This window comes from Hemibagrus wyckioides, linkage group LG02 (genome assembly GCF_019097595.1).
Source record: "Hemibagrus wyckioides isolate EC202008001 linkage group LG02, SWU_Hwy_1.0, whole genome shotgun sequence".
Classification (NCBI taxonomy): domain Eukaryota; kingdom Metazoa; phylum Chordata; class Actinopteri; order Siluriformes; family Bagridae; genus Hemibagrus; species Hemibagrus wyckioides.
The window spans coordinates 1,286,189-1,302,866 of record NC_080711.1 but is presented as its reverse complement, the minus strand read 5'-3'; the positions used below and the strand labels follow the sequence as shown (position 1 = coordinate 1,302,866).

General features: G+C 40.1%; 1 protein-coding gene across 22 annotated transcripts in view; it reads right to left on the bottom strand.

The window, feature by feature from the left end:
* Positions 1-16,678, bottom strand: part of LOC131363263 (uncharacterized) — a 20,501-nt gene extending 3,823 nt beyond the window's left edge. For 5 of the 22 annotated variants that reach the window (XM_058405613.1, XM_058405630.1, XM_058405639.1 and 2 more), the window contains exons 1-19: positions 16,515-16,678; positions 13,296-13,340; positions 11,931-12,059; positions 11,790-11,837; positions 11,684-11,701; positions 11,535-11,597; positions 11,381-11,431; positions 11,271-11,300; positions 10,875-10,910; positions 10,326-10,382; positions 9,614-9,661; positions 8,848-8,898; positions 7,483-7,524; positions 6,589-6,639; positions 5,682-5,735; positions 5,484-5,543; positions 3,514-3,558; positions 2,208-2,267; positions 1,582-1,632 (exon numbers count right to left, since the gene is read on the bottom strand). In XM_058405613.1, the coding sequence (XP_058261596.1) occupies positions 1,582-1,632; positions 2,208-2,267; positions 3,514-3,558; positions 5,484-5,543; positions 5,682-5,735; positions 6,589-6,639; positions 7,483-7,524; positions 8,848-8,898; positions 9,614-9,661; positions 10,326-10,382; positions 10,875-10,910; positions 11,271-11,300; positions 11,381-11,431; positions 11,535-11,597; positions 11,684-11,701; positions 11,790-11,837; positions 11,931-12,059; positions 13,296-13,340; positions 16,515-16,581 (1,006 nt within the window). In that variant the 5' untranslated portion in view covers positions 16,582-16,678. The remainder of the gene's footprint in view (positions 1-1,581; positions 1,633-2,207; positions 2,268-3,513; positions 3,559-5,483; positions 5,544-5,681; positions 5,736-6,588; positions 6,640-7,482; positions 7,525-8,847; positions 8,899-9,613; positions 9,662-10,325; positions 10,383-10,874; positions 10,911-11,270; positions 11,301-11,380; positions 11,432-11,534; positions 11,598-11,683; positions 11,702-11,789; positions 11,838-11,930; positions 12,060-13,295; positions 13,341-16,514) is intronic. The other 17 variants (XM_058405723.1, XM_058405771.1, XM_058405622.1 and 14 more) reach the window with 16 other exon arrangements.

Sequence of the window (16,678 nt, the reverse complement as noted above, 5' to 3'; positions counted from 1 at the left end):
AAGTTATGCGCAGGACAATTTATAAAGCATTATAGCTTATTGTAGCAGGTTTTTAAACATGTGATCTGACTTTCTGCTTATAAGCAAAGTGTTATGCATGTAACTAGCTAAGCGCTTTCATGCAATCTTATGTCCTTACATGTATAAGGAGTGTCACTGGTGCATTATGCAAACTACACAAGCCAGGAGCACGTGTATAAACTGCTTATAAGTGTTAACATGTCAACTGAAGCTGCTATAATGCTCTATTACATGTTCTAAACATTTAACCATTTAGAAACTTTGAAAAATGTGCAGGTTATAATGCATTATAACAAGCCATGAAACACAAGAATAGACTAGAGAGGAATTTATAAATTTATAACCAAAGACTGATTTTTTTCCACGGGTGCAGTATGTGAATAATTATAATAAGATGCATAGCATGCATATGAACAGCTTATAAGCCTCAACATGCTGACTCAACACTTTTACACTTTTTTGTGTATAAAGCAGCCGAAAAACCCACAGATCTGTTTCACATACTCCTTCACACCACAGTGGGTTCTCTAATTAAGCAGAAATTCGTCACTGTTTCCATTAGCGGTTTATATAGAGTATGTCACGCCCTCTGGACCCATGACATCCAGTAAACTCTGACCACTGACTCACAAAAATACACACGGTGCCAACAAACACAGCCACAGCCGCAGCAGCGTGACAATGACACATTATAAGGGTCTTTGTGCCATGATACAGTGAAAAGAGTCAGGCATGAAAATAAAGCCTTTATATATATATATATTCATAGCTGGATGTATTTTGTATACCTGTTGTGTTTTTATAAAGTATTTATACACTTTCTGAAAATGTAGTACACTATTATGCTTTATGAACTGTTTACATGATGAACTATAAGTGCTCATTACACATTATAACACACCTACCAAAGAAACCAAGCACTCATAGTGACTCGTAACTTCTAAGTGCACAATTTCTTCGGTATTGTTACTAATGTCTTATAAAGCACCTATAGAGCTTTATAGAGCTTATAATGCATCCTGTTAACAATTTATTAATTTATAGAGTACTAGAGTAATGTTCTGCTTTGTCTTTTTTAATTATTCTAACAATGTGAATAAATGCCTTATGAACGCATTACAGAAGGTAATGAATGCATTCGTAGGTCATTATACACGTAGGTCATGATGCATTATAATTATGACCATGACAGACGCTGAGTAGATGTCTCTTAACAACATGTCATGCTATATATGTTATAGCATGTTGACATAAAGTCTTTTAAAGGCACATTATGAAGCAATATGCAACATGGCATACTATACATGCTATAGCATGTTGACCAAGCATCTGTCCATCCTATATCGCACTATTCAGTACAGTATAGTTTGGAAGTAGCTTTAGCGTCTGATGAAACTATCAGGAAATGACAGAGACCAGGCCGAGGTTTCTATCTGCGTAAAAAAAGTGTGTGGTTTTTGATATGACTAAAGCTTTGAAGGGAAAATAAACAGAACGGAAAAAAAGAATTGATATCTAAAGAGAAACGTAAAAAGGAAAGAGAAAAGTAAATGACTTTACCAGGCTGTTTGCCCACTCGACCTGTCTGACCGTAAGTGCCTGGGCCAAAACCTGAAGCACAAAATGAGAAGTGTTTATTAGAAATAAATAAGGAAAGAAAAACAAGATAGAAAAATGTCCACAATGCAATGCTTCTGATGCTATCTGTGATTGCTCTGTTAATTATTTAACTACAAATGATGGTGAGACACTTTGTTCCTTATTGCTTGGACACAGATGACCGGTTGGTGTCTGCACAAATCGATAATGTATAAAGTCGACTGGGCATTCTATAAAGTAAATAAAGTTAAGTAAAAAAAAAATTAAAAAGCATGACAAGAATGAAGTTCTCAAAAAAAACTTAACCTTAACCTTTCAGGACAGATCTCGAGGGGGCGGAGCTAAGCCCTATCCATTTATAGTAATGTTTTACGTTAAAGGATATCGTTTAATAAACACAGCTTGTTACTAAGAAACCACAAGGAAGTGTAGAAAAGTTCCAGCTGGTACACAGTGCTGACACTGGAGACTCCTTCCACACACACACACACACACACACACACACACACACTTCTCCTCACAGAAAGCTTCTATCAACAATAACACAAGTCTTTTATTCTGTTTATTTCAGTTAAACAGGTACATACCGCCTCTGTAGCCGTTAGTCAGTCCTGCTCCAGCATACACACCGGCAGCGAATCCGTATCCTGTCACACACAATCGTACTCCATGTTAAACACAACCACATAGACATAAAATAAGAAAAAAACGATCCTTTGCTGCCATGATCTGTCAGGATCCTGTGGAGCGAAACAGCATGGTGTGGTGTAGATGATGTTCCTGCAGAGGATGGTCCAGAGATCAGGTCCATATACCTCACTCTGACCATCCTGTGGGGCAAAACCATCTACACTTCACACAAACATGCTACACGTCAGTGAGCTCAACAGCCTGTGGAGCAAAGAAACGTAAACACGGGTGTGTGACATGCTGCACGCAGACGTGTGACCATGAGACCAAATGTGGAAAGCACTGAAGGTAAAGGATGAAGGTTTACGTGGTTCAGCTTATGTGCAGAAGCAATGGATCCACAGGAGTAGGTGTAGGTGCAGGTATAGGTTTGCGTGTATGTGTAGGTGCAAAAGTATGTGCAGGTGTAGGTGCAGGTGTAGTTATAGATGTAGGTTTAGGTGGAGGTGAATTTCCAGGTGCAGGTGTGTGTGCAGGTGCAGGTGTGTGTGTAGGTGTGTGTGCAGGTGCAGGTGTGTGGGTAGGTGTGTGTGCAGGTGCAGGTGTGTCTGCAGGTGTGTGCATGTCTAGGTATAGGTGTAGGTTTGGGTGGAGGTGAATTTGCAGGTATAAGTGCAGGTATAGATGTGGGTATAGGTTTGGATGTTGGTGGAAGTGCAGGTGTGTGCAGGTGTGTGTGCAGGTGCAGGTGTGTGTAGGTGTAGGTTAGGATGTTGGTGTATTTGCAGGTGTAGATGTACATGTAAGAGTAGGTGCAGGTGTTTGTGTAAGTGTAAATGTAGAGGATGGTGTAAGGCTACGCTCCACTGTTTTCACAGATATGAGTACAGATGCATTAGGTGTGGGTGCAGAGGTAGAAACAGGTGTAGGTGCAGGTGTAGTAGCAGGTGCAGGTAAAGTAGCAGGTGTAGGTGCAGGTGAAGGTGAAGGTGTAGGTGCAGGTAAAGTAGCAGGTGTAGGTGCAGGTGAACATGCAGATGTGAACACAGTTGCAGATGTTGATGTAGGTGTAAGGTGCAGGTGTAGTTACAGGTGTAGTTGCAGGTGTAGGTGGGTTTTTACAGCTCTAAATCATCCATCACTAACACAGATCAGGGTGGTGTTTCCTGATGGCTGTGTGGGATTTAGGACGTTAAAAACTCCACCTTCGGTTGCCATGCGATCGGTCAGACAGCTCGTCACACTGGACAGTGGAGTTTTTACCCTGTTTAGTGGGTTTGGCACCGTTTCCACCGGGAACAGCTCCTCCTACACCATACAGAGAAGAATCAGTACAAAACCTCACTGACACAACAACCTCACACTCCTCTATCACTCTATCACACACTCCTCTATCACTCTATCACACACTCCTCTATCACTCTATCACACACTCCTCTATCACTCTATCACACACTCCTCTATCACTCTATCACACACTCCTCTATCACTCTATCACACACTCCTCTATCACTCTATCACACACTCCTCCATCACACACTCCTCCATCACTCTATCACACACTCCTCTATCACTCTATCATACACTCCTCTATCACTCTATCACACACTCCTCCATCACACACTCCTCTATCACTCTATCACACACTCCTCCATCACACACTCCTCTATCACTCTATCACACACTCCTCTATCACTCTATCACACACTCCTCTATCACTCTATCACACTCTCCTCTACCTCACACTCCTCCATCACACACTCCTCCATCACTCTATCACACACTCCTCTATCACTCTATCATACACTCCTCTATCACTCTATCACACACTCCTCCATCACACACTCCTCTATCACTCTATCACACACTCCTCTATCACTCTATCACACACTCCTCTATCACTCTATCACACACTCCTCTATCACTCTATCACACACTCCTCTATCACTCTATCACACACTCCTCTATCACTCTATCACACACTCCTCTATCACTCTATCACACTCTCCTCTATCACTCTATCACACACTCCTCTATCACTCTATCACACTCTCCTCTACCTCACACTCCTCCATCACACACTCCTCCATCACTCTATCACACACTCCTCTATCACTCTATCACACTCTCCTCTACCCCACACTCCTTTATCACTCTATCCCACTCTCCTCTATCACTCTACCCCACACTCCTCTATCACTCTATCCCACTCTCCTCTATCCCACACTCCTCTATCACTCTATCCCACTCTCCTCTATCACTCTATCCCACTCTCCTCTATCACTCTATCCCACTCTCCTCTATCACTCTATCACACTCTCCTCTATCACTCTATCACACTCTCCTCTACCTCACACTCCTCCATCACACACTCCTCTATCACTCTATCATACACTCCTCTATCACTCTATCACACTCTCCTCTACCTCACACTCCTCCATCACACACTCCTCTATCACTCTATCACACACTCCTCTATCACTCTATCACACTCTCCTCTACCTCACACTCCTCCATCACACACTCCTCTATCACTCTATCACTATCTCCTCTACCTCACACTCCTCCATCACACACTCCTCTATCACTCTATCACACTCTCCTCTACCCCACACTCCTTTATCACTCTATCCCACTCTCCTCTATCACTCTACCCCACTCTCCTCTATCACTCTATCCCACTCTCCTCTATCCCACTCTCCTCTATCACTCCATCCCACACTCCTCTATCCCACTCTCCTCTATCACTCTATCCCACTCTCCTCTATCCCACTCTCCTCTATCACTCTATCCCACTCTCCTCTATCACTCTACCCCACACTCCTCTATCACTCTATCCCACTCTCCTCTATCCCACTCTCCTCTATCACTCCATCCCACACTCCTCTATCCCACTCTCCTCTATCACTCCATCCCACACTCCTCTAGGTCCAGGATGCTCTGTAGATCCTATTAGGGAATGCTCTCAGAATTGTTTCCGTTTTGCCACATAAACAATAAAAACAAGAAGATAAACCCGAGTGATGATGTCCTTTCTGTGAATCCTTTCTAATCTGTATTTCAGAGACGAGTGTGTGTCCTGTCCTGTGTGTGTAATGAAGTGATGATAGAGGGACAGGGAATTTCTAGCTTTCTCTCTCTCTCTCTCTCTCTCCCCTGCTGGATGGAGTGCCTGCGCTCCATGGAGTCATTAGAATAATTGAATGGAATGGAAAAGCTGCATTAATCGTTACCTAAACCTCCGTTTGAGATTCCGTTAGAGACTCCATTAGAGACTGGCCGGGGGCCATAACCTACACACCAGATTATTAGTTAATGGTGAAATGTTCAGTGCAATGACCGTACACTGACAACAACAACAAACAAACAACAACAAATGAAATAAATAACAATTAAAAAAATGTGATAATAACAGAGAGATGCAGGTTTACCATTTCCTTTAACTCCCTTCCCACCGCGTCCAGCTGCTGCTCTCGGAGCGAACCCTAACACACACCACCACACGGGGTTTTATAACAACACACACAGTCACATTACATCACAACAAACTGACTAAATCTTCCTCCTCATTCAGGATTCTTCAGTCATCCTCACCGTCTCATTTCTCCCATCTACTCAAACCTACCCACGTCTCTTCACACAAGAAACTTTTACTTTCATTAATTACTTTCATCCCATGTGACATAACCTACAGGGAAATATGCTGACTGGGAATAATTATGATGTCATCAGAAAATTATTTTAACTGTATAAATGTGTTTCAGGAGAATTCAGATCTTTGGTTCATATGTAAAGGCTCTTTTTAAAAAATAAATAATAATAATCTAAGGTTGCTTTGTTCACATTCTTCTTTTCTCCATTATAAGCTTTAATCTATAAATACATCTTTAATCTATAATAATTCCTCCATTATTTCGTGCTATTTTTTTATTTTATTTTCGGCCATTACTTATTTTTTTATATAATATTTCTGGTATTTTTTGGTCTTTTCTTCTGCCTTTATTTTTTTTCCTCTCTCTTGTTCTGTCTTTTTTCCTTTTCCTTTTTCATGCCTCTTTCTCTCCATCCTGCACTTTCTTTCTCTCCATTTTGCTCACATTTCTTTCTCTCTCTCTTTTTTTTGCTTTCTTACTCTCTTTCCTTTTAATTTGTAGATCAGGTTTGCAAAATTGACTTTAAAGTTTGCAAAAATGTGGAGATTTTCCTTCTCAAACCAGTCGCGTGAGCAGGAGGAAAATCACCAAACTGTGCTATACTTCAATCCTACAGGATTACGGCTGAGTACACACTGATCTACACACACACACACACACACACACACACACAGCAGAGCATTACCGTTACTCAGAGCACCTTGTCCATTTGGTACTCCGGGTGTTGGACCGAATCCTGAAGACCACAGCAAGAGTTAGTGCTACATCAGTAAGACACTCAACACAGCAGCATGCAGACACGCCCACAACATCATCACACCTACACCTACATACATATACATAACACACAACATCAGATTAAACACTCTTCTATGCATGCAAGGGCGTCTGTAACTACTATAAACTACTGAAGGTGGTGTTTCATCGTTCCTATAAGTGTAATATCACACCCCAAAGGGGTCCAGTCGACTGAGGACCTGTCATACTGACCAATACAAAATGCGACGTTTGTTCTAGACGCGCGCTATTCGGAGATTCAAATCGCATGGTTATCATGCGGCTCATTGGGCGCCAGAACGACATGTCATTGTAGCTGTTCACTGCATTGTCCTGAAACATGCAAACAACCAAATCTCTTGAGAAATAAATAAATTGCAAATAGTTATAATGCATCTGTAGCATGCTGAAGAGAACCTCGAGAACCTCCGTAAACATCTAGAACACGCAGTTCGAGCCTTTCAGTGTGAATAACAGATTAAAGTGTTGTTTTTGTATTAGAAGTATGTGTGTGTGTGTGTGTGTGTGTGTGTGAGTTCCTGCTATAGACCACCACTGGTATTTACTGTAACATGAAGTCTTCTCACCAGGCCAGAAAACTTAATTATTCTCACAGACCGAACGAAGGCAGAAAGAGAGCGAGTACGTAGGAAAGTTCTCCTTGGCTCACGGTCTGGTCTGGTCATTATCTCCTCGTTTAACTGGACCGTCTAAACGTAGGTTTAAATATTTCGCAAAAATATCCCACAAGGCATTAAAGCTGAAAATAAAAAAGTCGTACAATGAGATGAAAATCGATTACCGTTGCCTTTCTGCCTCTGTACAATGGGCAGTCCTCCATTACCTACACACACACACACACACACACTCAGATTATGCTGTTTAACACATATTTAATTATACTACTATAATAGTAATAATAATGATGATGATAATGATATAGCAGAAGAAGAACCAAGAAGGAACGGAAAACGTAAAGTGCCAGAAAACACAAGGATTAAAAAGTTCATCCAAATGAAATCGTGCTGCTGAATTAAGAGCTTCAGCTCAAAGTTCAGAAGGAACCAGAAGAATGAAGACTTCTGATGTCCTGTGTATTATAGATGATGCGGAATAAACACCTCAAGAGACATTTTTGTTCACCAAGAGGGTGGAGATACGTCAAGAACGTTTCCACAGGACGTCCTGTTTTCTTCTTCCACTAGTCTACCAATCTATCTAAACTTATGAGCAATGTAGAGCCGTTCCTTGGATCGTTAAGAGTTCTGAACGTCCTGAAAGCAGGCTTTTAGGTTTTTGGGTGGAGCCTGTAGATGTTCTCATCCCAAACTTTGGTCCTAATTTTTTGGCTCGTGATCTTCTCACCAAGATTTTCAGCATCAGGTATTCCATTGGAGATTCATAAATTTTCAACGGCAAGAATTTGAGGTTCTGAAGTGTTCTTTGGACCATTAAAGGTTCTTCATTTCTGACTCATGTTCTAGGTGTAGATTCCCTGCTATGATCTTCTCAACAAGATCTTCAGCATCAGTGCTTCTTCCTGAAGACTCACAGCTCCAGCTTCATCCATTAACGCAGGTTACTCTCCGTTAAGGTTTCCTCTATGTTTTTCCGGTTCCTCCCACCAAAGAAACCAGAAGATGCATTGACAACACAACTCCATATTGGATTGTGTATTCCTGCTTCACAACCAGCGTTCTTGACCTAGACTCTGGATCCACCACCATTGTGAACAAATAGTTCTTCTTTTGGAGATCCACAGACCACTTTATGGTCCTGAAGATTGTAAAGATCTCCAGCAGATTTCCCTTATTTCATGATTTGATTAGGACTGCATCAAAGTCTCCAAATCATGACTCAACAACAGTCTTTCAGACAAATCAACACCAAGATGTTCAGAATCGGTGGCTCTTCCTTGGCACTCTGATCTTTCTTGGGTTGTGAAGACTGAGAGAACCCAAAGCAGGTGGAACCCAAGCAGATCACAGACAGACCCACAAAGTTTCCACTTGGCTAACTGATGAACCAACATTTTTGGATGTCACTAAAATGGTCTGTGAGGTTCATCTAAATGTTGGTTCTCAAGCCGAGAAGACACGGAAATAAAGGAGGTAAATAACAAATATCTGTTGATGATGGTTAGGTGAAGGACAAGTGAGAACTTTACCAGCTTCAGACGGCTTTGCGCCCTGTCCGCCGGACCAACTGGAGCACGGCCCTAAACACCACAACACCAGTTCAGCCAAAGGATCGGAGAACAAGTCCACTTTTGTTGTTTTCTCGCTTTGACTGCGTTGCTCTCAGGATGGCCTACAGCTACAACTACATCCTGCTACATTAGACTACATCCTGCTACATCAGACTACATCAGACTACATCAGACTACATCCTGCTACATCAGACTACATCAGACTACATCCTGCTACATCAGACTACATCAGACTACATCAGACTACATCCTGCTACATCAGACTACATCAGACTACATCCTGCTACATCCAACTACATCAGACTACATCAGACTACATCCTGCTACATCAAGTTCACACAGATATAAACACGTAACCTTCAGCATTTACACTCCAACGTCTCTGAATGTTCTCGTTCTTCAGCTTTCTAATTCTGTAATTTGATTATTTAATTAAGATTTAATTCTTTTATCGATTTCTAAAAGTAAAAAAATAAATAAATAAAAAATAAAACAACCCTGAGTCCACTAGAGAAAGTTGCAGTAGATACAAAATAATTACTTTTTTTATTATTATAAAATTATTAAAATAATAAAATAAAATTACTAAAATAAATAATCATATATTTTTCTTTAACATTAAATTATTAAAGAAATAAAATAAAAAAGGAGGTGACTCTGAGTCCTGCTAGAGAAAGTTGCAGAAGATAAAAGCAGTAGCGGAGGTGTGAGTGTGTAGATTTACCGTTGCCTGGATACCCCGGTCCAGCAGGGGACAGTCCTGTACCGTATCCTGAACATCACACACGTCACAGTACACACATTTACAATAAACTCATAACTCATGCTTTTGGTGAAACGCTTGCTGCTGAAAACGCAAGTGTGAAAACACACACACACATACACACACACACACACACACACACACACACACATACACACACACACACACACTGGATGCTGCCATGCACATCTGTGTGGAAAAATACTAAAAACATCACTGCAGTTTGGATAAAACTGAACCGAAGTGATTTGACGTAAAAGACGAAGACATTCGGATCAGACAAGGTGAAGCAGAGCTGCATGTCTGCGGCGATAACACACACATACACACACACACACACACACACACACACCAGTGCTGTGTTATCATCATGTTATCTGTTTCATGGAGGGGGCTGGAAAGGTCTGAGGTTCAGAGGATGATCAAAGGCTTGCGTGTGAACAAAGAAAAAAAATGTAAATGTGAGCGTGATTCAGAAATTCAGATTCATCACGTGTCTCTGGAGTTTTTTCCACACCTGCAGACCAAAGCGTTTCTCTAAAAAGCAGCGAGGTGACGGGATTTTCGTGATTAAAGGTGTTGCATGCAGTGAAAAGTGAGGTGAGGGTTAGGATTCTTTCTGAACAAAACATCACAGAGATAAAGACTAGATGACCAGATGGGGTTTTTTTACCCGGTTTGAAGGGTTTAGTACTGCTTCCTGTAGGTGCACCTCCTCCTGCAGCACCTACTGGTGGCACACACAGGTACTGTTACCTACAAACTCCCAGAAATGTCTGGAGAATTGCCGAATCTGCAAACTTTCACACTGTAGCGGTTAGTGACTTTAATAAAGAGGTTTCTCTGATAACTTTGAGGAACACGGGCCGGTTCAGGTGACACCATGAAGATGTGTATAAAATAAACACTTATTCAACGACAAACAGCTTTATCAAGAAAGCCAGGTTCAGACAACAGGCTTTAAAAATCCCAAAAAATCACACCATGAAGATCATCTAGAATGACCTCAGGGTTCTGTCATCAAACTGGAAAATGAGCTCGCATGAACACAAACATCTCTCACAGATGGCCTGAAGTAAGGAAGTGAATTTATCCTGTCCATTTGCATGTCATTTATCACCATCACCGAAGCTGACCGCTGAGTTTGCTGCCCTTTCTCAGAAATTTCTCAGTCTGTTCAGGACACATGACCAATAATAAAGTAATAAACTTATTAACTCACCACGTCCAGCAGCAGGATAACCGCCAGCACCGTAACCTGAAAAAAAACACACACATGATTATGATTATGAAATGTGAGTAAATAAATAATGAATTCTGTCAAGGGAACTGGTTTGTTGCAAATATTATTAAAAAGTGGATCAGGAGTTTCTCCATTAATTTATATGTTGAGACAAAAAACCTTTCAATTTTCATTTTTAATAAATAAAAATAAAGCTTAATTTGTTGCTACTTTGCTGTTTAAACCTTAATTTTATAGGACAATAATGAAGGCTGGTGTGCAGCAGTAACAGAATCATGTCAGAATGTGAGGTTTGAATCATTTTTAATGATTTGATTAAATGATAAACTCCTGAACAAGTCGATATTTCCAAGATATAAGAGACGATGCATTCACCTGACTGAAATCTGTAGCCATTGGTGTATCCTGGAAATAAATCAGACAGAATTTATAAATTTTGCATGAAAAATCGGACAAAAAACACAAAACGGGAAGTGTTGTGACACCTCGTCCTCCCAGTCCGTTCCCGGTTCCCAGTCCTGCTCCGAAACCAGCACCTGGACACAGCCAGAGCATCAGGACGCAGAAAATAAACACATTCTACACTAATCCCCAGCATGCACACAGCATCTGATGCATGTTTATTATTTATTTCTCTACCGTATCCTCCGAGAGGGGCTCCGTATCCTTGCTGCAGTCCAGCTCTAGAGGCGTATCCCAATCCTGAGGGAAAACAACATTTTTGATCACGTTTATGTTCAGACCGGACCTTCACCTTCATCATTAAAGGTTTGACCTCATCAACTCACCTCCGGAATAACGGCCAGCTGCGGAAAACAGAGAAGCAGGACGTCATGACAGAGAAATCAAGGAGTACAGCATCAGGAATTAGACGGCTGAACTCAGAACTCTTACCTCCTGCTTGACCAGGCTTTGCTATCGCTGCATATCCACGAACTCCAGCTAAAACAGACAGGGCAAAGGAATAGCAAGAATTAACAACGAGAAATGATTAGCTAATCAATAAGGCAGTGAGAAGGTGATCACCACACACACCTCCGGGCCTTCCAGCAGCACCAGCACCACCGAGACCAGCAGCACCACCGAGACCAGCAGCACCACCGAGACCAACACCACTGAGACCAGCAGCACCACCGAGACCAGCAGCACCACCGAGACCAGCACCTGAGGAGCACCACGCAGGGGTAATAAAGACAAGATACCATACAACAAACAGGCAAAAGATTCTCTGAGCAGTTGGTGGTTCTATAAGAACAGGAATAACATGCAGTGCTGAGACGACCTCTGAGAAGATCCAGGTATAATCCTGGTAGATAACCAAGCTGAGATGATTAATGGAGTATGTGAGATGGTTACTGGAGTAAGTGGTGAGATGGTTACTGGAGTATGTGGTGAGATGGTTACTGGAGTATGTGGTGAGATGGTTACTGGAGTATGTGGTGAGATGATTAATGGAGTATGTGAGATGGTTACTGGAGTATGTGGTGAGATGGTTACTGGAGTATGTGGTGAGATGGTTACTGGAGTATGTGGTGAGATGGTTACTGGAGTATGTGGTGAGATGATTAATGGAGTATGTGAGATGGTTACTGGAGTATGTGGTGAGATGGTTACTGGAGTATGTGGTGAGATGGTTACTGGAGTATGTGGTGAGATGGTTACTGGAGTATGTGGTGAGATGATTAATGGAGTATGTGAGATGGTTACTGGAGTATGTGGTGAGATGGTTACTGGAGTATGTGGTGAGATGGTTACTGGAGTATGTGGTGAGATGGTTACTGGAGTATGTGGTGAGATGGTATCTGGAGTACTGTAAGTGGTGAGATGGTAACTGCAATAACAACTGAGACAACAACTAAGATTGACCTGATACTTACCTGTGAGGCTACTGAGATCATTTAATGAGATATTTAGTGAGATGATTAGTAATCATTTCTGAGACAATTAGAGAGATGATTATGGGAATAATTAGTGAGATGATTTTAATGAGATAATTACTGGACTAACTAAATAATTACAGAGATCATTTCTGAGATAATTACTGGAATAATTACTGAGATATTTAATGAGATAATTAGTGAGATGATTTTAATGTGATAATTAATGGTATATTTAGTGAGATAATTTAATGAGATAATAAATGGAATAACCAAAGAGAATTACTGAGATAATTATTGGAATAATTAGTCGGATGATTTTAATGAGATAATTACTGCGATCATTTCTGAGATAATGACCAGGCTGCTCAGATAATTACTGTTAAGAGTTAAGATAATTAGGGCTCTGCTGAGAATAACCACTGAGATAATTACTGGAGTAATAAGTTCAGCACTGAAATAATTATCCAGATGATTAAGGAGATCTGATAGCTGAAGGCTTCTCAGTGGACGTTACACTCACCTCGCCCAGGGGTCAGTCTCCCCACTCCAGCCGGACGCCCGACTCCTGGTTCACACAGTAAAATGAGTTTATTAGTTAACTGATTAAAGGCGTGTCAGATGTCAGATCTGAAGCATCACATGAAGGATCTGTTCTAGCGATTGAGGTGGAAGATGGTAAGAGGGCAGACGACTCTGGACACTCGGACGTCTAGATGTTCATACGCAACTTTGATAAAAACGCTGGACGAGTGCATGTGATGTTTGTTTTCTCCTCTGAGCTCAGAGCATCACGTGTCTCTGCACTGTAAGTATGGTGGTCAGTCTGAGGGGCTGAGCTGCATGAGTCCAGCACACGCCGAGGAACAGGCCGCTATTGATGCACACAGACAGGCCATCAGACAAACCGCTGTGTGTGTGTGCGTGGTCAGATCTCGCAACCACTCGTCACATTTTGACCCATCGTGCCTGAAGCCACATCACAGCAGCACATGAAAGATGTAATGCGGTTTTTACGCTGCAGTTACGTCATCTGGACAGCCTCAGAGTCACTCGGCACAACTTTACGAGAAAATCCACTTCCTAATGTTTTAGTTAGGAGTTATCAAGCAGATCCAAAATCTGACATGGAATTCTTATTGACTGTTTAAAAACTTTGCAAGAGATCTAACCTCATTGTTACATTAATCATGAATGGCTTCAATTAAAAACTCAGTAATCATTCTAATTTGGGGTGAATGGGTGTGGCCTAATATTCTAATGAGCCTGCTACGATTGACAGCACACTGCCTGTGACATCACTCTAAATCAGGATTCATTCAGGAGGAAATAAATTTTTCCACAGCAGCTCTACTCACTAGCGTTCATCCGCTAACTTAATTCTCTTTTGCTAAATTAGCTTTAAATTGCTAAAAAAAAATGTTTTGTTTCAACTGTAAAGGAGCATGTATAAGTTTAACAGGTTAGATTTAGCATGCTGTGTTCAGGCTAGGTTTTCATTTTTTGCTTATAAGATAAGGTTTTTGGTCACTGAATTAGTTTTAGCATGCTGTTAGCTGTTAGTGAGCTAGCGCCGACTGTACGGATGAACTATTACAAGCTAGGTATAGATTCCTTCAGTAGTTTAAGAGTCACTTATTAATAAATTCAATCACAAAACTAACTAATCTTAACTCATTTACATGCACAAACGACGTTAGATTATCGAGTGCACAGTATTATTTATTTATTTATTTATTTTTATCTATTTATTTATCAATTAATTTATTTAATTGTTTATTTATTTATTATTTAAGATACAACTCACCATTGAAAGTATAAAATGTTTGTAAAATGAATGCAAGTATTTATCCTTTAAATACTTAAAAGTATTTATCCTTTGCTGAAAAATATTTCCAAATAAATATTCCATTTAATCTTATAAGTTTTATTCAAGCTCTAATTATTATTATTATTATTATTATTATTATTATTATTATTATTATTATTATTATTATTATTATTATTTGACTTAATAATGATTTTAACTGTAAACTGAAACATATTAAATACATCGTATCTTAAAACATTTCACATCAAATGATGAATACAGAACTTCAGGTTCTTTGACAGGTTCTTGAACAGGTTCCATCTAACAGAGGTGTTAAAGACCTGAAGATTTCCTCCAGAGTGTTACTGTGGAACTGATAACAGCCTCTGCTTCACACTGACCCGCTTCATCCACACAGTTTTCATGGGTTCTTTTAGGGTTCTTTAGGCAGGAGTAGAGAAGGGAAACTTTGGTGTGTTTTGTGAGAGTTTCTTTGATTTTTGTTTAAAGACACAAACTTCTCCTTTAAATAATGATACAACTGAATACAAGAGTGAAATCTCTACACTGTCTGAATTCAGGACCAGGTTCCTCATGATGGATGGATGCATGTATGTATAGATGGATGAATGGATGGACTGAAGGATGAATGGGTGGATGGATGGAATGATGGATGGATGAATAGATGTATGTATGGATGGATGGATGGATGGATGGACGGATGGACGGACAGACGGATGGATGGTTCTTGCGTTCTGAAATATGAAGCATTTTCTGAAAGTTGGCAGTGTTTTAATGAGAAACGTTAAATGTTTCCAAACAGAAAAACCGTTTTCTGTTAAATATTTACACAGAACTCCTTCCCCTCAGACCTTCTTCTCTCTCTCAGCGTGACCTCCGAGCACATTAAAGCTCGACAGGTGATGTACCTATTAGTTTATTTTCAGAAAGGTGGCACAAACATTTGACAGTATACGATTTCTCTGTTCGGAAACTTTGAACGCTTCTCAGTAGAACACTAGCACCTTTCAGAAAATGCTCCATCATGAATCCATCCGCGTGAAGAACCCGTGAGGAACCGTGCTAATGAAATCAGAGATTTCACTCTTACTGTTCTGTTCAGCTGTACGATGATTTAAAGGTGCAGTAAGTATGTTTGTTTACACAAAAATTAAAGACACTCTGTTACAAGCCATAAATCAGATTCTCTTCTCTACTTGTGTCTGAAGTTCTGCGCAGAACCTGAACAGATTTAGACTTTCTAAAAACCTCTGAATGTTTTATTTACTCTTAAAATAACAGAACAGCATCAACACAGAGAAATATCTTTAAATAAATTCATTATAAACATTTTCTCAAGTGTTGAGTGGCTTGATTAATCACATGATGAGTTTTTTACTGAAAAAAACTAAAACTATTCTAACGTTTAGATCAGAATCCAGAGAAAGATTCCCAAATATCTCATGTGTAATGAATTAATAACTAAAGAATTTGATTTTCAACATTTATTTCATATTTCATCAAACAGTTTTTAGACTTAACACTTTATGTATATATATATATATATAATCTCACTAATAAAGGTTTGAGATGAAATATAACCAATTTTTATTTTTTATGAAAATCAGATTTAAAAAGTTTCTTTTTTGTTAAATAGACAAATCTAGAGTCTTTTTTCTAAAAGGAAATACACTTTAAATTCAACCTATTTATACTTTTCATCATCTCCATTTTTTTTTATTTTTAAAAAATAGCAACTTATTAAAAACTAAAACGATGCTGTGACTCTCGCAGTAACTTCGTAAAATGTATATTTTTTTTCCTCTGAAGGTAGACAGTGCATAATCTCTGATTTACAAAACTTCATTATGCCTGCTCATCTGCTCATCTTTTTATCTGTTCATCTGTATCTGCTCCTTCACTGGATCTTACCTCCTTGTAAGCTGTTCTGCACCAGCCACAGCAGCAGCGACGTCTTCAGGATCGCCCGAGCCAACATGGCAGCCAAAAGCCCAGACAGACAGACAGACAGACAGACAGACAGGTGATGAGACTAACTTGAGGAACAGTACTAATGGTCAGTCTTGCTGTCTGGG